At 42.8% G+C, this 23911-nt stretch overlaps 1 protein-coding gene across 2 annotated transcripts in view; it reads left to right on the top strand.

Annotated features, from left to right (window-relative positions):
- The window catches only part of RNF145 (ring finger protein 145), a 44412-nt gene extending 20858 nt beyond the window's left edge, over positions 1-23554 (top strand). For both annotated transcript variants that reach the window (XM_063413154.1, XM_063413155.1), the window contains exons 4-11: positions 5774-5865; positions 10657-10892; positions 13088-13263; positions 16326-16466; positions 17520-17702; positions 19303-19450; positions 20098-20454; positions 21937-23554. In XM_063413154.1, the coding sequence (XP_063269224.1) occupies positions 5774-5865; positions 10657-10892; positions 13088-13263; positions 16326-16466; positions 17520-17702; positions 19303-19450; positions 20098-20454; positions 21937-22383 (1780 nt within the window). In that variant the 3' untranslated portion in view covers positions 22384-23554. The remainder of the gene's footprint in view (positions 1-5773; positions 5866-10656; positions 10893-13087; positions 13264-16325; positions 16467-17519; positions 17703-19302; positions 19451-20097; positions 20455-21936) is intronic.
- The last annotated feature ends 357 nt before the right edge of the window (positions 23555-23911 follow it).

The following is a 23911-nucleotide window of genomic DNA, read 5'->3' as shown; positions in this document are numbered from 1 at the left end:
CACTCCTTGCTCCAGTGGTGGGTTTTGGTCTGGGGTCTTCTTGTCCCCTGTTGGATTCTTTCTCTGTCTCCAGGTGGGTGTTGGCTGGTTTTAACTGGCTGGGTTGTTGCTTTTGCTGAGTTGTGGCCTCCTTCCAGTTCACACTGGTCTCAGCACCCTCCTTCATGTAACTGAGCAGAATTTTGACTTTTTTGGATGGGAGCTTGGAGCTGGTGAGAGTTTGGAGCTTGTGGTCCAAAACTCAGGAGCTTTAGCTACTTTTGCTAAGCAAAGCCACTCAGACAAAAGAATGCAGCTAACTAAACTTGATTTACTACAGTCCTGCTTTTTTAATTAAAAATTCCTGCTCATTTGTCAGAAGGAACTCATGAAGTCTTTAAATACATCCCTTAGTCTCCTATACAATGTTATTACAAGCAACAGGCACAATATAAGCAGAGTGAACAAGCTGACCACTGGATGGATCATCTTAATAAAGATTGCATTGCTGTTGGTGACCACCCAAAGAGTTTTCCACCATCAGTGTTATGCCTCCTTCACTCTTTCCATGACATGATGCATCTCTTCTGCACTGAATGGTGACTAGAATTTCTTGTCCATCGTTTCAGACACGTTCCAGCAGTTGATACAGGTCATCAGGTTTTAGTGGCTTCCTCAGCAGTGCAGGATTCATTCCGATGGCAATAGGTAGTAAATTTTAGTTTAAGTATAATTGGACTGTAACCATTGACTGGACATAATAGGAGCTGAATAATGAAAATTGCATCCCGCAGTGTTTCTACAGTTAGAAGTAATTGAGGGATTATTTATCCCTACAGTGATGTTATTTACAAACATAAGATTACAAAAAGTTCTCACACAAATACATCCTTTTCCAACATAGGCAAGTACAGTTTCAGAGGTTTCTTTGGAATGTATTTCAAGTGACAGACGTTTTGTTCAGTGTCAAAACAAATGTCTTGAGCTTTGATGGTTTTCCTTTGACAAATAAATCCCTGTTGTTCTCCAGCAACACACACATCAACATTGACACTCTGCCATTTGATACTGTTTTGCTGGGCCCATACTCAGCTCTAGTGGGTAGAGAACAGTTCCATCATGGTTCAATCCTAGTACAAGGATTGGGTCCGTGGTGTATTCTGATCTAATGTATATTGTTGAGACAAAAGCTGTGCCATTATTACTCTAGGGCCATATGGGAAATTGGCTGGATACCTCCACAGTTGGAATTCTCTCTCAAAATCAGTCGTGATTTCTCAAAAATTTCTTTTTTTTAAATTTCAGTGTGTAGGATACACCCTTCCCCTTCTTTTACGGTTGTAGCTACCGTAGATGGTATCTACAATTGTGCTTGGATGCAGCTAAGAGCCAGTGCTGATTTCAGAAATTTGTAGGATCAACTCTTCCCTTACCTGTGGAGAGCTGGTGGCTGAGCTCATTGTGCTGGGCAGTGAGGCAGTGGTTGGTATTAACTTTTTTCACAGGTCGCATTAACAAATATTCTGTTTATTTGAAATCTCCAACCACACACAGCAGTGGAATTGAATATTAAACAACGGTAGCAGTGGGGCAGTCAACTTTGGTCTTCCTGGTTCTCTCTGTTAAAGTTGGATCATGAGCTGTATTAGATTCACAACAAAAAATGAGAGCTGCTTCTTTGGGTTTTACAGAGCTTTGGTCACCAGCCCCTAACAACCTCTGTGAATTAGCTCCTCTTGAGTCTTGTTAACTTTATACCACACTGAATTGTGCATTGATTATGTACTTAGCCATGCAGCCGTGGTCATCTGGGTTAACAGCACCAAGAGTGGTGAGTGAGCTGTCCCACTTCATCTCTTCAGAGTGTCAGTTCATCATAGTGCCATCGTTCATTAGCTGGCTGGTTACTCACCCCTTGTTTGACATGAGACTGGTGTATGCAATTTTCCTTTCCTAAAACAGTAATGCATTTGTCCAGGGCTTTTATCCTCTAAGCAGAGTCGTAAATAAGTGAGTCTTAATTGATTGAAAGTTCCATGTAGTGGCCAAATTTCCTGGGGCCCCCACCAGCTGTCCTAGTAATATATGGCCATTCCTCCTGGCACAAGGCCACTGTGTGCTCTTTAGATAATTGAGCTGTACCATAAATCTTATCCCAATTTTGCAATACCTTGGCCAAGGGCATCCCCTTTTCCACGCTGCGTTTGTTCCCTGTTACCAGAAAGAATAAAGAAAAAGCATTAAAAAAGATTCTCACAGAGATCCTCCTGTGGAGTCAGGAGGTTCAGAGAGGAGTGTAGGTGCAGTTGGATCCAATCTTAGCTGGAGATTTGGCCAACAGTTTGTGTCTAAAGGATTATATTTCCCATTGCTATGAGATACTCAAACCCTGTTTTTACATTTGGATTTGAATCCCCTTTCTGTGTGCACATTATTGTCTGATCAGGCTGTGCAGCTGTGAGTGAGCTGCAGTAGGAGAGGGGCTCAAACACACCCCAGTACTGAGAGGGACTCAAACCCACTGCAGGACTGTCTCCAAATCTGCCTAAGGAGTTTAAACACTCAGACAAAAGAATGCAATTTAAAGTAATTCAGCGAACCAAGTTAATTTACCACAGTCCTGCCACTCCTGACAAGGAAGGTGGATGCTGGTTTTATTTTGTATGTAGTAGCACAAATGTCTTGCTTAAAAAAATCACATTTCTTTTACCCATTCCCAGCAAAAAGCAGCTTGAGAAAATAAGTGGTGCAGTTATGCAGAATAGAAATGATGTGATTAAACACACTGTTAATGCAAAAACTGGAGTTCACATCATTATCTTATTTCATATTTTGCAGTTTTATTATGATTGTATCCCAAGTGTGTTGAGCCTCACAGAGCTTAAAATGAGAAGGGAGGGAGCAAGAGACTGAATTGTTTCTTATGGATAAACTTAAAATACACTTCATTTTAAGGTTGTCTGTAGACATTAGAAACCTATGAGAGTGTGTTTGATGTTGACTGGGGAGATTAATCAGCCAAAGTAAATGTCAGCAATATGAGTCAGTTAGGTCAGATAACCACTGTACCTTATGTCAGTCAATTATAAAGCATATTTTTAGTAATGGAAGACCTTTTTGTACTTCAGTAACAACAGCAAAAAAAGATCATATGTGAAAAATTATCACCTTTGGAGCAATTTAGTCATGGCTGTCCATGGGTACCTGTTAAGGGGCCAGCAGTTGGAATAAATAAGGCTGGGAATGCATGTACAGAATGAACAGCAGGCAGTCTGATCTAAGCTTTATTCTTAAATCCTAATTTTTCCAAAGTAATGTCGTTTCAGTCATTTCATTAACTAGTAAATAATGATTTTAGCATTCTTGTTTTCTTACACTGCTGCAGTAAAGTGAACAATCCTCAAATGTAAAAGCTGGAGATTAATACAGCTTTAATTGATCAAAATTGAGTGCAGGCACTTGCTTTTTTCAGCATCTTGTATGGCACTGCAGCTGTTCGAGGCATCTTCTGATTGGTGTCTGTGCCAAAAGATCCTTGTGTTTGTACTGGTAATGGGAGAATCATTGCTTTCACTTTCCTCATTCAGACATCAGCTACAAATACTGTTTAAAAAATTTAGGAGATCTTAAAACATTGCTTCTCCAAACTGGTGGGCCTAAAACTCAGTTATAATTGAGAGGTACTTAGAGAATTCAGGCAAGTGCGGACCTCTGTGCAGATGGCTGAATCAGACAAAAGCAAGAAATGTAGCTCGAAGAAATTTGGGTCATCTCCAAGCACGTTCTGGTGTTGAAGAAGCAACTGTAAGTGCAGCTTTGTTCGTGTCTCCTGGCTAAGTTGTGTAAGGTCATCTTGCTGCACTTGGTATCCTGGATGATTTTATAACCTGTTTCCTAACCAATATAAAGAAACTTGATGTCTTCACTTCTTTCCTTCCAGCAGCTTAGAAGCAGCCAGGGTTTCCACCTATAATTTGAGGATGGAGCATGATTTTGTTAAGACAAAAAGCCATCTCCAGCATCTTTCAAGTGCTGTTATTTTTCTCTCTTTTGTGACTGATGGATTATTCTGTTCGTGTTGCTGATGCTTTCAGAAAGTCTGTTCCATATGATGTAAATAAATTTAAAAAACCCTTTGCCTGAAGGATTACAACCTTATGGATTTTGGAAGGTGGAAAAAAAGCACTGGTGCTTAGCTGTACCTAGAGAACAGGGGGAAGATTTCTTTCTGGAATTGTCATTTTAGGTGCCTTTTCAGTCCTCATGTGTTTTGAATTGTAGGCTGCATCTAAAGAACTCACTTCAACATATCTCACGGATACTATGACACTTGAAAAGCTGCTCTGAGTAGGCAGCATTCTCAGCTATGAAGAAGTGTTTGTTTTACTACTTTGAGATTTATATCTTGAATTCCAGAGATTTTTTTCAAGTGAAAACGTGAATGCCTTTGCTTGGGGTAGCAAGCTAATCCGAGGAGCAGGGTATATTCCTGCAGTTTTGGGGAGAAGTGAATGGTCCCAGTAGCACTAAGTTGCATCTATTTCTGCACTTAAATAAAAAGAGCAAATTTTGTATTGGCTGTGGTTTCCAGTCCTGTTTTGCTGTGCTTTTTCTGCATCTGTTCCCAGCAAGTGTGGCTCGCCTCCCTGATAAAAATAAACACTGAATAAGTGCATTGCCCCTCGAGCAAACAGACGGGGTCAGAGCGAGTGTGTCTGTCTGGCGTGGCTGGGATGTGATGCAGGTGGATGCGAATCCCGGACAGGATCAGCCACAAACAAACCCGGGGTTTGTGCTGCTGGTGCCCTAACGAGGGTGAGGGTGGAGCAGGAAGGGTCACAGGGCATGGCAGAAAAAGGGGCTGGGGGATCTGGATGTGGAAGGTCAGGAGTGCTGCCTGCTCTCTGATGGCAGGGGGTTAAGGAGCCACTGCAGAATTCCTGCTGTGCTGGGCCACGATCAGCCTCTGAAGGTGTGAAATGCCTGCTCTTAGTGTGAGGTTCATATTTGAGTTCTGTTGATGTGTTAACTTGCTGGAGGGCAGAGCCAATGGTGACCAGCAACTGCAGAAAAATGCCCAGGGTCCTCAAGTTCTTACCTTTCACTTTGGTTGCCAGAGCCTGCTCTCCCAGCCCACCTTTTTTTAAAGGTGGAATTACAGATTTTCAGACTCTCTTACTGTGTCTGTCCAATGGTGTTTTACCAGTTTTTAGTTATCTGGTAGATTAGAATTAAATTTTAAATTGTGTTGGACGAAGGAGTGATGTAGCAACTCTGTTCTGACTCTAGTCCATGACTGTTGCTTTTCCTTCATACTTATTTTTTAATTGAATGTAAAGAACTTCTTAAGTGGAAAATACTATAAGCATTAAATTGGAAGGTCTCTCTGTTAAGCTCTCAATTTTTTTTTTTTTCACATGTTGCTGGTGGGAAAAGAAATTATTGTTAAGGAGAAAAACACTTAATAAGGATACTTAAAAATGGAATGGTGCTTAAGAGGCTTTGTCAATAAGCAGTTTTGAGGCCATGCTCTGAAGAACAGCTTAGATGTCCCAAAGGATTTTTACAGCTCTGCCAGTGAGTCTAATTACAGATAATTCTGCTCTCGCTTAAGTCATGCCTCAGTTGGATCCTTCCATCAGCACAGCTGCTGGAACAGTGATGTTAATATTGCTTTTTGCAGTTTAGCTAATTGGCTGTGACGTACACTGAAGTTACATATATGTGGAATGAATAAATTGCTTCTTGTCTGAATCAGATGGAGCCTAACAGTTTGTGGGTTTGTGTTTTTTAGGGATTATGTGAGGAGCGAACTGGAATCAGGCTATGAAGGACCAATGTACTTGGAGCCTCTCTCAATGAACCGGTTCATGACTGCTTTAGTAGGTGAGTGCTTTAATTGAGAGAGCTCTAATTCCATTCATTGGAACCTATGCATGTTTTACCTCTTGGTTTCAAATCTCTTTTATTACTTTACTTGTTGTGATTCTTATTAATATGCAAGAGGCATGGGAGGATGGCTGTATCTTGCCTTTTTCTATGCCACTGATTTACCAATACCCCATCCTTGCAGCTTTGAAATATTTTCCAGGTCTGTTTGTTATGCTCTGCCTCTGTTATTCTCAGACTATGCAGTTTGATTCAGAACAACTGGAGTGTCTGTAATAATTTTTATGTGGAAAGAACTGTAAAAATTTCAGTAGTTACATGCATTTATAGTATTTCTGTCAGTGCAGGTGTTGTACACATTAATTTTTTATTGCCTTTATAGCTAAACACTGTCATTCTCTTACAAAATCTGGTGAAATACATTGGTAGTTGTGAGCATGGGGCTACAGGCTACTTTTTTTTTATAGAGTCCTGAGAATATTTGTAATTAAAGAGTTAAGGAATAACAAGTCAAACACATTTAAATTGTTCTATTAATGGCAGAGATGACTTCCCTACCTAAAAATCTCAAATAAATCATGAAGAATTGGACTTGCCAGAGTGTTTCCTTACCCTTTGAACTTTGACTGGAAGAGAATAAATTCAGTGTTAGGATTGCTACACCAAACCATATGTTCTCCTGAGAGGATAGTGGAATACACATACACACACACATATGTGTATTTTAAAATGAAGCCTGAGACAAGCTTGGAAGAAAGATCTTCCTTAATTCCTTTCATAAAATCTATGGTTTTCATCAGATTATTGACAGATTTAGTCAGCCATGTACTACTGTTGGCAAAACTCAGCTGCTTTCTGTTTACTTGCAGCTCCTACTGGCAGATAAAAATGGGTTTACTACTTTACAATTTGTTAGATCTGACAGAATTTTCCCATCTCCTGTTTGCCTAAATCCTTACTTTCAAATGTGGCATTTGTCTTTGATTTTAATATTTCTAATAGAAAGTAACGCTGGTAATTTTCAAGGAAAGATTATTTAGTTATCATTTCCTCTCTCTTCTGAATGTCTAGATAAATTTTCCCGTCTTGTCAAATAACACCAAAGTACACCTAAAGCTTTTGGCATGTTTTTTATTAGAAAATGTTTGTAATTAGTCCTGTCAGTCTCTCCCAGGTGCAATGCAGAGTTTCATGGTAAAAGAAATCCCTCAGAGAGCTTCACAAAGCATCATGCAGGTCTGGGCAGGAAGGGATCAGGAGGCATTGTGTCATTCAGTAGCACTTAAAAACTAAACTGAGAGTCCAACCCAGCATGCTGCACCTGGGTTTTTGTAGGGACTAAAAACAAGTGAGAAAAAAGATAATGGTTTTATTCAGTACAGTTTTGGGTTGTAGTGGGTGTCAGACTAAAGTGTCCCCTTACTGTAAGTGTATTTCAGAAATAGGTGCTTGTGACTGTACTAGCAAATGTGTATGTGTTAACATATTTAATATCCCCATTTTTAATTTTCCTTATTCTTTCAAAACCAACTTGAAAATGTAATTTTGGTCTTGATGACAAGCAGTCATCTTTGGGGAAGACTTGTGAAAGTGGTCTGTGAGGCTTGACAGTGTTTTGTATAAATACGAAATGTTTTCTCAGGTTTGTTGTATGCAAGGGTGTTTATTCAGTGGAGTCTCAGGAGTGCACATTACTGAGTGGTGTCATCTTCACAGCAAAATGAGTGTACAGGTGCTTTGCTCCATCTTGTCCTCACACATTCTGACAGGGTGTTGTGCTGCATGAAGGAATGGAATAATGGTGCTACTGGTACAGCTCTGGTTCCTGAAGTTCTGGTCAGAATTAGGGGAATGATGTACAGTATCAATTGGCTCACAAATGTAACCTTTGTTAATGCTTTTATTCATTAATACTTCCTGAATGGGATCTCACAGTCATTTCTTCCCCTGCATTTAACTCAGCCTGATGACTGTTGTCTAGGGATAATAATGTGTTCCTAAGTGCTGAATGGAAGAAATAAATGTCTTTGGAGATGGCCCCTTGGATGAGTGAGGCACTTTGGGAGCACATCAGCTGTGAACTTCTCAAAGCAGCTGCTGTGTGGTTTTGCAGGTGATGGTACCATCAAGATTTGCTTATTCTTATGGCACAGTAATGGGGTTTTATATTAACTTCAGGATACCTTGTTTTTGAGTAAGTCACTGATGTAGCCAGGGAGTTTGTTAACATCAGCTTTCTAAAATTGTGAATGAAAAAAAAGGTGCTTCTGTGCTCCAGGTGGCTTGTACAGTGGCTGTGCCATGTCAGCTTTCTTGTTGAACATTTTCCATTAGCTGATGAGCTGAGAGGCTCTGGCTCCCTGTCAGCAATGTTGATTGGATCTGTGGAGGTTTGGGGAAGGGAAAAGAACGGGCAGGAAGTTCACACAATGGATTTCTTCCTTACTGCCTCATTCCCTAGCAGAGGACCCTGGCTGGTGTCTTCCAGGTGTGTTGAAGCTGTTGCATACCTTAGCTGTGTCTGTCAGTTTTCAAGCCACAGCATTTCAGTTTACAGAGTGCAAACATTCACCTGGATTTCATAGTCACAGCAGGTACCTAGAGTGTTAAAATGATTCAATGTGAGGTTACTTTCTCTAGCTGATCCTGCTGTGTGATGCTGATGGCTGATGCTGTGCAGCTCCACCTGCAGATAAAGTGTGATTTACTGCAGAGAGGTTGGCTGTCCTGAACTAAGGTGCTGCTGCCCCAGTTTAAAATGGGAAGTACCATCACTCAAAGCTCCACTGGAGATGTTAATGCCTTTCCTGCAGGGATTGAGAATTGACACTTTGGGAGGAGATTGGAGCCTCCAGAGAAAGGGCTCCATGTATTTCCTTGGATGGTGTGTACAGTTCTCCTTCCCATGACAAGTAACTTTTGATCAGTGTGTAAATTAAAGGGTGGGAGGGTCAGTGTTGAGCAGGGATGAGCAGCACACTCCACTCATGGCTGTTGGGGGAGAGCAGGTTCTGCTGTTTGCTGAGACTGAGCTCAGAGGCTCCAATTTATGATAGGAGAGCTCCAGAGTCATCCCAGAGAGCGCTGAATTGTTTGATGTGATGCTATTGCAATATTTGATTTCAGATGACGACGCTCTTATTAAATGCTGAAGAACACGTTGGATGCTGGTGTTTGTGTCCCTTTGTGTGTGAAGCTGAGTTGCCTTAGTTACCATGAGTCGCAGAAATCCTCGCAAGCTGCCTGCCAGGCTCCTGAATATGACAGCACAGCAGTGTGCTGGTGCTGTCTTAAATAGGGTTGTAGCAACGTGTGTGTGGGCAGAGAACAACAAAGCAGAGGGAGAATGCTTCAGAGCTGGAGTCTGCTGAACGTCGAAAGAGATGAGTAGAGTAACTTTCTGTGAGGCTCAGAAGACCCAGTATGCTGATAGTGCCTTGCTGAGAGCAAGGGTGCTTGTTCTGCAGAGACATGTGCTAATTCAGAAACACATCTGTCACATTGACAGTAGGATTTGAACTTGAAAGGGGACAGTGTGAAGGAGGGAGAACTTTGTATGCTTAAGTAGTAGAGAATGGAGATTGCTTTCAGCTCAGTTGCAGTTATTTTGAAAGCAGAAGTCCTGCCCTAGGTAGGGAAGCTTGGTGGAATGAAAGCAAAACCCTGGTACTGCTGTTTCTCCTCTCACAGCTTCCCTCCCCAGCCCATCCAGAAGGGCTTACAAGGTCAGTGAGCTTATGTGAGCACATGGAGTTCGTGCTGACCTAGAGATGTTACTGGCCTTGGTCTGGTTCCTCTCTTTTCCTAAGGCCAGCTCCTGGTTTCAGGGAGAGTTATGAAATGCAAACATTACGGTTCCAAACCAGGGCATTAGCACTTGAATTTAGTACCACCTATTGTGGCATTTGTGTATAAATATACATAGATGGTGAACAAGGGTCTGTTTTCAAATAATATGCCATAAATTTCTTCCGTACTGATGAGTGAAATGATGAGTGAGGATTGTTCTTATCCAGGTAATGTGCATTTTGCCCCATTCAGTTTCCTCTGGGATCAAGGGTACAACTTCAGTGTCTCTGAAGTGGTCTTAGTGCTTTAGAAATACCACCCTCCAAATCTGTGAGTGTGTGTGGGAGATGTGCTCGTGCTTGTGTCCCCACCAGCTATTAAAGAGAATTTAGTTGTTAATTATCTGTCACTTGCAAGCTTCAGTGATCATTCTGAGCAACTGCCTCAGGGCGTTATGAAATTATTGTCTCAGCTGCTGACCTGGCTGTTCTCCTGTTGCTGTTCTTGGTCAGTAATTCCTCTTGACAGTGTAAATATTGTTGCTCTAAAAGCCATTTGGGACCTCTGATTGCTTTTTTGTGTAGGTCAGGATGAAATAGTGTAGCTGGGCTTCAGAAAAGCTGCTGTGTGTACACACACTGATGGGATTTCAGCTGAGCTGGGGGTGGTGAGGAAAGAGAGGGCTGGCTTGTTGGGTTATCCTCTGTATGATTTATTCCTGGGCCTTTATTAATCTGATTCTGCATGTGTTTTGGGTTTACAGCTCGCTAATCTGGGAAGTGAAAGCATTCACTGTGCACACTTTGGAAAGGGTAACTTTAGTGACCCAGCAAAAGACACGGAGAGGAGCCTGGTTTCGTAACAGAGATGTCCTAGTTAGAACCGTCATAATATGCTGGATGTTGATACCGGTGTTCTGGCAAGATAACGTATTAAAAATACGCTTTTTCCTGAAGGGGATAATCAGCTTGGTTCTGAACTGCTGTGTCGCGTTTCCAGGGCAGCTGGTGGTGTGCACGCTCTGCTCCTGCGTCATGAAGACCAAGCAGATCTGGCTCTTCTCCGCGCACATGCTCCCTCTGCTGGCTCGGCTCTGCCTCGTCCCGCTCGAGACCATCGTCATCATCAACAAATTCGCCATGATTTTCACCGGCTTGGAAGTTCTCTACTTCCTGGCATCTAATCTTCTGGTGCCCTATAACTTGGCGAAGTCTGCGTACAGAGAGCTTGTCCAGGTAAGGTGGTGGATGTAACCATTCTGTTTTCTGAGCTTTTTATGCAGGAAAGAAGTAAAAAACCCCAAAACTTTTAACTGCTTTCTGTGCACCTGTGTTTGTGTGCTAACTCATCCTTTCTTAGCCAACCAAATAAGCTCCCATCCATAGCATCTTCTTTCTTTAATTTATGATAGCTTTGGATGGGTAAACAGTTGAGATATGAGCCTGAATTACGCTGCTGGCCAGCTGAGCATGGCCACTTTGCTTGGACTTTGCTTATTCCTTCCCACATCCAGATTAAAAAACAAGATTGTGGCAGACTGGAATTTATTTCTTGGTGATTTTTTTGTTTGTTTGTCAGAATTGAGTTCTAAATATTGCTGTTACCCAGGTTTCCTCCTCATCTCTAGACTTGCTTGTCTGCCCCCTGCCCCATCCCAGTATTTCAAGTCTTTCCATGCCAGGCTGTATTACAGTAATCATGAAGAAGTATTCCTTGTATTCCTGGCCTTTGGACACTGATCATTCTCTTACTTCTGGCTTTTTATGCAGGGGGTATAAAGTGTTTTTCCCTTGGGAATACAGAAAAAATGGCAGAAAATTTGTAATATGGCACAGGGTTTATAAGAATATTGATGCTGCCTTTCTAATTACATGTAATAGAGTTGCAATGAATAGTTGTGAGTGGTTTTCACATTGTATTGGCAAACCCAGGATTTTTGGTTTTTAAGAACTTGCTGCTCTTTGCTTGTGTTCCTGAAACAGCAGAAAAAAACATCAGCTCATGGTGTATTCATGCAACTGTTTGCAACTCTGCTACAAATCAAGCCTAGATGTGTATTCCAGAGGAGGATATTACCATTCCAACTGGAATATTTTCATGCTTGTATTTCCATTTCTCTGAGCAATTGTTGGTTTTCGGTGCTGTCGTGATGTTTGAGAGTTTACACACAAATCCAGCTCTTTTAGGCTGGATTTGATTGTGGGTTCGATATCAGTGTCAAAGCTTAGTGAATATTGGGATGTTAAACACCAGGAGTGTTACCTGAGAGCCCTAACAGGTGGACCAGGGCAGCTGTTTGTGCTTGTGTGTATGTTGGGCTGTGCCCAGTGGTGTAATTTAAAAGTAGACACAGAACGTTGGCTGCCTGTTTGCAGCAGAAGATGCCAGAAATGTCTCACCATTATGAATCTGCATTATGAGCGTAGCGTGACCCTTTCCCAGTGTGGTGGAGCGCTGTGCCAGGAGCTGCACAGGATTGCTTGCCTTGCTCCCAGGCCAGGGAAGTCTCCCGAGGGCAGGTGCACTTCCTTGACAAGTCTGTGAGCAAAGCAGGAGCTTGGCACTGTGTCCCTGCCAGCAGCATATTGCTTGTCCATCAGCCCCAGTGCTGCAGCAGGTCCCGTGAGTGTCATATCCCTCATGCTTTCAGCCTTTTTGGCATTTCTGAAAATTTCCTTGTCATGATGGCTTTTGTGTCATTGTGGGAAGCAGGTGATGAGGAATTAGTAGTTATGAGCAGTTTCCTTTTTGACCTAAGTCCAGCTATATGAAGTTCCAGCATCTTGGAAATTATTGCAACTTAGTCTTTGAAATGCAAAGGAAGGACTTTGAGCTTCAGAGTCTTCCAGTATAAGTCTTAAGCATGAATTTCAAAACTTTTGATGGATTGGGTATGTGATCCTTTTGAGATACTTAAGCATAAAATGTGGGGGATTGCAAAATTCTTTCCTTAACAACAAAGTAGATTTACTACTTTTTTTTTTAATGGTATCTCATTTCGGCATCTAATGTGAGCAGTGACTCGGCAGTGCTACAGAAAAAACAACACTGCTGTGACTTACACTGGGCAAGAGGATCTGAGGGGCTGGCATGACCCAGAGCCCCATGTCCTCACCCCTCTGGCTGTGAGGGGGCTGCAGGGGCAGCTCCAAGCTGGTGTTGGTAGGAAGGGACACTGAGCTGTCTGAGGATTTGCTGCTGGAGTCGGGTACTTGTGCCTCCTGCCAGGCAGACTGGAAATCTGCACTTCTGAACCTGGGCTCTGCCTTTGTCAGACTGTACTTTGATGTGCCTCCTCTCTTCCTGTGGGATGGCTGATGTCATGTGGATGATCCTTGCCTTCTTTGTGGCTGTACTGTTGATTTTCTTTTGTTATCAAATCCCAAGTGCTGTGACCCAATAACAAATTGCCTTTTTTGTGTCTTCCCAGGTGGTGGAGGTATATGGGCTCCTGGCACTGGGAATGTCTCTGTGGAACCAGCTGGTGGTCCCAGTGCTTTTCATGGTGTTTTGGCTTGTCTTATTTGCCCTTCAGATCTATTCCTATTTCAGTACACGGGACCAGCCTGCCTCCAGAGAGAGGCTCCTCTTCCTCTTCTTGACCAGGTAATTCAAGAGCCTGCTGGTAGTTGGTTTTGTTTGGACTGTCTTCTGAAATGATTATCTGTGCTCTTTTAGAGGTGAGATGTGTATATTGGCTTTATTGCACTTGGATACCCAACAAATATTTGTCCTTATTGCAGTGCCCATGCATATAAACCCTGTTAAGCTTGTCCTGCAAAGGCATGGATCCCATTTAGAGCAGACATTAATAGAACTGTGGGAGAGCTCTCAAAGAAAGCAAAATATTCCTTTGAAGGAGTAGACACAATTAGAGCTTTGGTCCAGAAGTTGTTTTCAGTATATAAATTGGTTTGAGATATTTCAGCTGAAGTTCAGTCCACCTGATATCTTATTCATGGTCGTGTTGCTTTCTGAGCCTTGGATGCCTTGCTCCATCTTTTTGGTGTGGGTCACATTCTTGAGTTCATCCAAGCAGCCAAAGCACCCAATTCCCAAAGCAACTTTTGAGCCCAGTCATTAATGTGACAGAGGTGTAAAGATCAGAAAGATACCAGATTTGTAAAAGCTTTCTAAAAACATAAAAAGATTTATAGGCCATAAAGTTTTATAAAGTTTAAAGGTTATAAGATAAAGGATATAGGTCTTTGTTGGTGCTGTTACTTAAAGGCAGCATTTGAGGGATTCTCCTGGCTTGTACATGCCTTTTTTTAGCTGTTTGTACATACAGAGGGAGCAGGAATGCAGGGCAGAGAGGAGCTGGGGGTGCTGCAGAAGCTGGGTTAGGCAGGTTTGGTACAGTGCCGTAGTGGGATGGGGAAAAGAGGGGTAAAAACTGTCTAAACACAGCCAGCTAGCACAGGACAGAGTCTTTAGGGATCATACATCATTAGTTCTGCTGTTTGATTAGTAACTTCTTCATCACTACAATTTTCCAATCAGATTTTCCAGTTGCTGGGCTTTTTCTTGCCTTGCTGTATGTGTCTGTGGTGCCATCCTGTAAGCTGTCAAAATTAATTACCATTAAGGAGAAATGCCAAGGATTTTTACTGCATATACTATTTAAATTGCTTATGGTGTCACCCTGCATTATGCAGAAGCACTGACTATGTTACCTGCTTGTTAACTAAACCACTGGGGTCTGAAATTTTTCTTCCTGTTCATTTCTTCTCCAGTTTTAGTTTTGTTGCAATAGAGGAGAAGCAACTCTTTTCCTTGAAGTTGAATTTATTCCTACACCATATTGTTAGACTTCTCCTATTTGTGGGAAAACAGGGACAAAACGCTGATTCATCTTAAAAACACAAACTCTAATGGTACCACTGACAGCCTCTGACCCCTAGGAAGGAGCTGAAGTACCTTGTCAGGTCAGGTAATAACGTAGTGCCGGCTGTTCAACAAAGTGGAAGAAAAGATGTGCTCTTCCATGAAAACAATTCTGCATCTGTGCCCTTTAAGTGAATGCTTAAAACGGTGGGGTTGGAATGTAGCACAATCTACCACAATGAATGTAGAACAGTTTAGCAGCCTGAGTCTGTTCTTCCCAGACTGAGAAGCTCTTGTTCAATATTTGCTGTTTAAAACTATTTTGTACCTTTCATTGTTCTTGTTCCTCTCCTTTTCCATGGGTTTGTAACTGCTGTGATTTTTGAGAAGCGATGAAGAGTTCAGCTCTTTGGCACCATTTATAAACTTGTGCTTGATACACAAACATAGTAAAGCTCCCCAGGCATCTCTTGAGCTCATAAGCTCCTCTGGGACCCTTGCATAGAGGATCAAGTTTAGGAAGAATCCTGACATTACTCTGGTAAAAAAACCCAGAAAAACCAGGATTCTCGATTTCTGATAATTTATTTTGAAGCACAACTTGGAGTTCCTCAAATACCCTGCATAAATAACTGTTTTAAATACTGTTTCTCAGTATCTTGATCAACAGGAATATCTAAAAGCTTTTTCAGCCCCCCTTGGCTTGGTAAACAGGCAGAATTTGAAGGCTTACCAGAAGTACTGTAAATAGTATATGTAAACACATCAACATTTTCTGCAGTGAATTGCTTTCAAAGGCTATTTCAGGTTTAAGTAGTCACTAACAAAGACAGAGTAAATGCCTCTTGGATGAGCTTTGTTTATTTTTGAAGCATGTGCTTCCTCAAAACTCTTTTGTCAGGGGACTGGACTGCTTCACTCATCACTCAGTTAATTAGCAGAACAGGGTTTTGACCATGGCAATTTCTCTCTCAAGACTACTGTCCTGAGGAACAAATGAGGATTTTTATTTTAATGAGTGTGTCAGTGTATTACCTTGGATTATGCATATGAGCATTTCCAGATGTGTAACCCCTGGCTGAGAGCTGGTTCTTTATCTTTACCTGGCATTGGCTGTGCTGTATTTCTGAACCCAAAACATACCCTGGGCTGCTTCAAATACCACAGTGCCAGGGCCAGTAGAAGAGCAACCTGCAAGTGGGTGATGCAGCTGTCAAATGAAGTGTGGGACTTCGCTGTAGCAAAAGAGAGGAGGAAACCAGCTGAAGGAGAGCCTTCTCTGCTGACTTTTTCTGCTGCTTCAGCCTCAGCCACTCCAGAGACAGGTGTTGCCCTCCTGACCCTGATGGAGACGCTGACAAAAAGCCCCAATCTCCCAACAGGATTTATTAGTTTGATGTTGATGTTGCATTATTATGGATAGGAGGAGAACATGCCTTAAGTGAATCCATCTTTGTGGTTCTGGTTGAAATTCCAGCGAGTGCCTTCGGCGTGCGGAGGCTCTGGGCTCGCCTGTGGCTCCAACCCAGCGGCAGCAGGACAGTGCCACCACGTGGCCTTGTGCTGAGGGGACTGCAGGGATGTCACAGCACAGCCCTGCCTCCAAGGGGGAGCTGCAAGGAACTTGTGTATCTTGGAAACAAGTAATAAAATCCATCTCGTCTTTTCCTTGTATTGGAAGACTTAATGGCAGTGTAGGGCTTGTAACATTGTCATTAAACCAGCCCAATTTTACCTTAAAACCAATTTGCTGGGTTAACAGGACAAGGGGAGAGCTCAATCACGTTGCTTTTAACTGATCAACCTTTTCTTTTTGTTTGTTTTCCTCTCTCTCCTGGCAGTATTGCCGAATGCTGTAGCACTCCATACTCGCTGCTGGGATTGGTCTTCACAGTCTCTTTTGTTGCTTTGGGAGTTCTGACTCTCTGCAAGTTTTACTTGCAGGGTTACCGAGCGTTCATGAACGATCCTGCTATGAACAGGTAAGTGCCTCGTTGTGCCTAGGGTCTGAAAAGAAACAGATAGAAAGGGGATTTGTATAAAAATAAAGAGGTGGAATTGCAGTTTTTTGACTCTTGACCTTTTGACAGGTTTTCTGTATGCCAGTCTGTGTGTGTGTTGAAAAGATTTGAGGTGAAAATACTTGTCACAGACTTCTTGGGAGATGGTTCATTTCTGCACGAATTCAGGGCTGTTACTTGGGATTTACTGTTGCTTTTATTTTCATGAGCCACTGAAAGATTTTCACATGCTTGCATAATAAGAACACTTGATATTTCCATTTCCTCATCTCCCCTCTAATCATCTATGAAACATTACAGTCTGTGAGGTTTAAAACACAGCATTGTATGGATTGTTTGTAAATTATTATGGGAAATTGCCAAAATGCCTTTTCTCAGGCTTGTCCCAACTTGTCTAATATGAAATTGGGATCCTGACACTGCCTTTCCTGTTACTCCAGCCCATAACTCTATAGAGAGTTGAGACCATTTGCAAAAGAATGTTTTACATCTTGGATTCCAAGATGTGTAAGCAAAAAGGGTATAAACTGAGGCTGCATAAGAGTAGCCTATATAAAAACATCTTTTGGTGAAGCATGTACTTTATTGCATCCAATAGTTGTGGTGATCCTCAAAGGGATTAAAATCACTCTGAGGTTCCAAGACAGAAGGAAGTGGACAGCTGTATTTGGTTTAGGTACAAAGGGAATAAACTGAAAAATGGCAAAATTGGTAATTTGTGTAAACTGAGTCCTTAAAATGCTTTGTGCCGGGCAGTGTCTGAGCTGGATGTAGCCCAAACACTGCTTGTCAGGGGCAAAATCTGCTGGTTCTTAAGCCCAGCACTTCAGCATTTCTGAAAACATCCCTCCCTGGTTAAAGCCTTCCAGGGATACCAGTGAAACCTAAAACCAGTGACATATGAAAGGTTGTGACAGAAGCAGACAGTTTATTTCCTGGTTTCTAGATGTTCTTTTGAACCAGGATTGACACAGAGATGTGATTGTTTGTTTTTTTGACTGTGTTGATGTGCAGGGGGATGACTGAAGGAGTCACACTCCTGATCCTGGCCGTGCAGACAGGTTTGATTGAGCTCCAAGTCGTGCATCGGGCGTTCCTGCTCAGTATTATTCTTTTCATTGTGGTGGCATCCATCCTTCAGTCCATGCTGGAAATTGCTGATCCCATTGTCTTGGCATTGGGAGCCTCAAGGGACAAGTAAGAGACTGGTTTCCTAAACTGAGAGTTACTCAATGCTCTTTTAGGAGGTGATAAACTAGTAATTGATGGCTTTTAGTACTTGTAAAGTTGCCTTGGTTTTTTTCTGTATGCAGATTTCTTTTCTAGTCCAAGTTCTCCAGTTTTGTGGTTCCAGTAAAGCAAACCCAGGACTGTGCTCTCCCCACCCACACTCCATTGTGTGGATTTGCAGAATGGTTTTTCTTAACCTCCTCTGCAGTTGGGTGGATTTCCCTCTAAAGCAGTGATCTCACACAGCTATTGAGGGTGGGAATTTTCTAGGAGTGACCTTGGGTTAGGTATTGTAAACCCTATTTTTTTTTGTGATCCCAAAATGATAAGGTTTGCTGGCACAGAATGAGAGGTTGGAGGTTTGCCTTAGTGTCCTGCATGTTTGGATTGTGTGGGATTGTTCAGTTTCATTTGTGTTTTGAAGAGCTGCATTGGTGCTGTGTGGTGTTCTCATATTAATCTGCTTTTATCTGTGTCAGTTGTGTTTGTCTTTTCCCTTTCTGTAACCTGTGAGTGAAGAAATGAACAGAGAAAGTTTGTTCATGTGTAGAGTTTGTTTAGCTTAGAGATGTTCTTCATGCAGCAAATTAACTTCCAGGATAGAAACAGAGGGAAAGGGAGTAGAGCCAGGATAGGAGCATCTGCCCAGCTAAACAAGCAGACTGTGGAGATAGTGAGTTTTAACTCTTCTGCCAAATCTCCCAGGGAGTTCTAAATCAGCAAGAAACAGGATAAATTACTCTTCAGCTCTCCCTTCCTCCCTCACCCACAGACACAGAACTGCAAACCTCAAAGTCACTCTGATGTTTCTTCAGACTGTATGGAGTGAATCAGTTTGTGCTGCTGTCCTGTGCCCCCAAATGCTTTGACTTTTTCTGTACCTCATCTCCAGAGCTAAGTGAGGTTAAAATACAACCTGAGGAACAAGCAGAGGTAGCATAGTAAATTACTGGAGATATTTTGAAAGCTTTCACAAATGGGTGGCTGTAAAAAGATTGGTGGTGTATTTAGGCTGGGGAGGAGATTAGGAAGAAGTAGATGATAGGAGCAGAGTAAGGACTGGCAGAGATAAATGTTCCAAGTCCTGCTACATTTCTCCTTTTGTGATCTCTGAATTGGGGAATATACTTCTAAAGGCAGCAAGGTTAAATCTGGTGATGAAAGGAAGTAGCTTTGCCTCACACATATTAGCAAAAACTTATTAGCAAGAATTATTTAATTTGGGGACCTCTTGTTTGTGTAGAGAAGTGTCCAAACAGGAACACATTTAATAATTTATTTTAATGGACTTCCATCTGTGACATTCAGTATCTCAAGTACTTATTTTGGCCATAATTTCTGTAGTTCTATTGAAAACAGCAAAGGTCAGATGAGAGGGAACTTTCCACAGTTGTAGGCATGTGTGCAAGCTGGGAATGCGACTGTGCCCAAGTAAAATAGAAACTCCTTTCAACAAACTAAAGCCTTGAGCTAACATCTAACGTGCCTACATCCAGCAGTCATTCTATTCTTCTTCTGACACTCAAATCTGACTTGAAAAATAAAAACCTATTGTGTTGTTTTGCAGGAGCCTGTGGAAGCACTTCCGAGCAGTCAGCCTGTGTCTGTTCCTACTCGTGTTCCCCGCGTACATGGCCTACATGATTTGTCAGTTTTTCCACATGGATTTCTGGCTGTTGATCATTATCTCCAGCAGTATTCTAACCTCTCTTCAGGTAAGAACATCAGCCCTGTGATTGTGTTATTCCAACGGGGAAAATACATGATGAGAAAAGAACAGGGATGAGAGAAGGGCAGAATTACAAGGGGTGATAAAATATCTCTTTCTGTGTCTGAGGGCTAAGAGCAGAGGTGAATGGAAGTCTGCTTCAAATTGTAAAGCCAAAAGGCTTTTGAGGGTGTGTAACTATCATAATAAAAAGGTTTTTTCCCAGAGTATTCATTTACGTGTCATTACTTAGCTATAACTCTTTGAAAGCAATTTGATGTTCGAAACACAGTAGTGTAAATAGATGAAATGTTTTATAGTATAAGTGTTTGTTATTACTTGGGCTTTTTATTATTAAATTTTTTAAATTGCCCCTTAAAAATGCTCAGTGCTCTTGTTTAATCAACTCAGCTATGTTCTGGGCTTAGGAAGGTAAAGAAGGGGAAGTACTTGGGAACAAGCTTGAATGCTTTGCAAGGTAGAGCAACTTGAACTTCATTTATCTTGAAGTTCAGCAACAATTTCACTACTCTGGGGCTTGCCCTCTGTCCAGCTTGGGAGCGTTGTGTGGACAGAGCTCGATGCCAGCACTGACTCAAGCTCCAGCTGAGAACTGAAAGCTGAGCTGGTGGCCTCACACTGTGTTTGTTACAGGTGCTTGGGACACTCTTCATTTACGTTCTGTTCATGGTGGAGGAGTTCAGGAAGGAGCCCGTGGAGAACATGGACGATGTGATCTATTACGTGAACGGCACGTACCGGCTGCTGGAGTTCCTGGTGGCGCTGTGCGTGGTGGCCTACGGCGTCTCGGAAACCGTCTTTGGGGAGTGGACTGTCATGGGCTCCGTCATCATCTTCATCCACTCCTACTACAACGTCTGGCTGCGGGCCCAGCTGGGCTGGAAGAGTTTCCTCCTTCGCAGAGATGCTGTGAATAAGATAAAATCTCTGCCCGTGGCCACCAAGGAGCAGCTGGAGCAGCACAATGACATCTGTGCCATCTGCTACCAGGTAGGAATGAAGTGTCAGAGGATGGGCGTGAGCTGAAGTACCCCCAGACTGAGTTCAGTCTTCAGCTAATAAGTGACTTGAGTTATGTGTAGTGAATAATACTGCAATCACCCTGTTTTCTGCCTTGTGCAGATTGATTTGGAGTGCTGTCACCAAGATAATTCTTACGAATTAAGGGCTTGGATGTGCTTAAACTGCCTTTTTTTTTCTCCAGTTACACAGCAAAGTCTGTCCTTAAGCTGCTTTGACACCTCTCATTTTGGTTTGGGTTGAGCTGGTCTCAGAAGTAGCAGCAAATGTTCTCTTTCCTCATTACTGGAGGATTTTGTTAGTGAAAGACAACATGTTCTTGGTAGCTGATTTGTTACTATTCCTTCTAAGCAGCACAATCTCTACAGGCATTGCTACTTTATGTGCAGTATCAGTTTTGTAGCAGAAACCTAATTATCAAAAGGTTAAGGGTCTTGCTAACATAAGCCAGCAGATGTAAGGACCTTAGACATTAATGCTGAAAGTAATATCTTTATCACACTTGTAGCTCCAAAGGCTCTTACTCTTGAATAGAAATTGTAGTTATGTGTGACAGTGAAAGAATCACCCTAACGTTAGTAGTGTGCAGTTAAGAGTGGGATTGGATTGGCTCCAAACTTGATATAGATTATTTTGAAGAGTAAAACTGCCAGATTGAATGACAGTGTTCAAAACACCAGACTAGTATTATGTGGGTCTCAGCTGGCAGAGTTCTTGGTGTCACCACATTTCTGGTGTTGTTACATGTTGTATCTGTCATTGTGTTGTTTTGACTTGCACGATTGTTTCTGGAGCCAACCAATCCTGTGATTCTCATCCTGAAAAGGTCATGTTTAATAATATCTTAGAAACAAAGGTTTTTTGCCTCATTTTTAATGCCTATAACAAAGAAAGCAAGACCTTGCCTGTATTTGAATTGTGTGTGTATCAGAGAATCATTAAGGTTGGAAAAGACTCCAAGATCAAGTCCAGGCTGTGACTGATCCCCATGGCACCAAGTGCCACGTCCAGGCCTTCCTTGGACACCTCCAGGGACAGTGACTCCACCACCTCCTTTCCAGTGCCTGACAACCCTTTCAGTGAAGAAATTCTTGCTGATGCCCAAAACAAACCTCCCCTGCCACAGCTTGAGGCCGTTTCCTCCTGTCCTGTCGCCTGAGCACTGAGAGAAGAGACTCAGCCCCACCTGGCTGTCCCCTCCTCTCAGGGAGTTGTGCAGAGCCAGGTCCCCCTGAGCCTCCTTTTCTGCAGGCTGAGCCCCCCCAGCTCCCTCAGCTGTTCCTCATATGAAACACTGTGGGTGTGAAGGAAGAAACTTTCTCGTCCTTGCCTCTGGACTGCTTTTGTCTCTTCTGTGCCTGATGAACCCATCAGATGTGCGAGGTGAGAGGAGAGGAATGGGATTACAAATAATAATACATTTCCTTCTTTTTTTTCTTTAATGTCTTTCAGGATATGAAAACTGCTGTAATCACACCATGTAGCCATTTTTTTCATGCGGGTTGTCTTAAGAAATGGCTGTACGTGCAAGAAACCTGCCCTCTGTGCCACTGCCAGCTGAAGAGCCCTTCACAGCTCCCAGGACTGGGACCAGAGCCAGTGCAGCAGCCAAATCCTAGTGCAGAGCAGAACACCAGGCCTGCAGCAGCTGAGCCTGGTGCTGCGTGTGACCACAGGCCAAGTGTGGAGGACAGCCCGGGCAGGGATGGACACGGCAGCCCGGGCAGGGATGGACACGGCAGCCCCGATGGTGCCCATCCAGGGGGGTCTCACAGCGTGAACAGTGGCACGAGCCCCTGTGAGCAGGCTCACAGCCAGGGAGCAGCCTGTGCTGCAGAACTCATTGCAGCCCCAGAGGGGTGCCCTGCTCCAGACCTGAGGGTTTGTGTCCAGCTCTGAGGCTACAGAGGATGACGCAGGAACAAACACATTTCAGCGTTTGACTCAGAAGAAAACCAATCCTTCCACAGCTGTGAGAGAAGTGTAGCTATTAATGCTGGTCAAAATGTAGTCTCCCATGCTGACTGTGATGGGCTGCTTGGTAGTGGTAACTCCAGTGAGATGTAGTAGCAATGACTCCAGAAGCTCTCTGAACTGCGGGCATAGGAAGGATGTCTGGGAATAAATAGTGCAAGAGTGTTTTCAAGATGTAGGGAGGGGTTAGAGGAGCAAGAGGTCTGTGAGATGTTGTGGCCAGAGGGGCAGGAGGCTGGCTTGGTTTTGGTCAGGGAGAGGAGTTGCACAGAGCCCCAGGTCCTGAGGGGCGTTACGGGCCGCGAGCTGCCGGGCTCTGGCAGATGGGCAGCTTTGGTTGCTGACATTTTTTATGGCACGTAAACAAAAATCAAAGATGTCACAGCAGTGATTGTACCAGGAGATGGAAGCACTCTTAATACGTCGTGTGTATGCTTTGGGTGTTCTTGGGGCAGTTGCATTTGAATTCATGTAATCTATAGTGACTCTTGACTTTTATGACAGAGTCGTCAATATTTTGATGTATATGAAACTTTTGCTCATAATGGGCACAGTGTGGGCTGCATGAAGTAAACTAAAGCTCTCATGAACACTTTGCCTCTGCGGGAGGAAAGTGGGATGAGTTTTAGGGCACGGATAGAGGCCTTGCAGGACTGTGCTGTGTAATGTTTAACCCTTGCAGCTGAATTAAAACAGTATTAAACTCTGGCGATATTTGCACTTGGGAATGAGTACATTATTGTGTATGATCAGACTCCGCAAATGCCACTTTGAAAAGCTGTTAATAGGTTTGCACCTTTTTTTCGTTGACAAGGACATGTCCATACTTAAATTTTTACATTCATCATGGCTTCAAGTAGAACAAGGGACTGGGGTGGGGAAATAGGTGGGAGTAGGGGGCAGGCAATTTTTTTATGTGAATTTTGATATGAAGAGAAATTAGTCACTTATTTATACGATAGGCTTGACTCAAGTGTTTTTCAAAGTCGGTATTCCTAATGTGAAATGTGATACTATTTTATTTTTAGTAGTAAATTTGGATGTAGACTGACAGACATAGCTGAATGTCTTAATAAATTACATTTGAAGATTTTTACACCTGGTTATGTGGTTCTTGCACTGGAATTCCACAAGTACACATTGAGAGGCTCGAGCAGTAGCCCTCTGTTCCCCCTGATGAGTGAAACTCCCTGTGCCTGTGTTCTCCCCATTTCCATTTCAGTGCTCTGTGTCCTGGTGGTACCTCCTGCCCTCCCCTGTTCTTGTCACCAGATCTTGGCCAATGCAGAACTCAAAGCCAGTTTGCTCCTGGAGGCTGTGCCTGCTGCTACTGAGCCCCAAACAAACCCCAAATCTATTTCCTTCCCCCTGACAGGATGGGAGCATCTGTCACCATCATCTGATTCTGTATCTCAGTTTTGTTTTCTTGTCTATTAATCAGAAATTTGGATTT

This window comes from Prinia subflava, chromosome 16 (genome assembly GCF_021018805.1).
Source record: "Prinia subflava isolate CZ2003 ecotype Zambia chromosome 16, Cam_Psub_1.2, whole genome shotgun sequence".
Taxonomy (NCBI): domain Eukaryota; kingdom Metazoa; phylum Chordata; class Aves; order Passeriformes; family Cisticolidae; genus Prinia; species Prinia subflava.
Note: the sequence above shows the minus strand (reverse complement) of the source record. Positions and strands in the feature narration are given on the sequence as shown.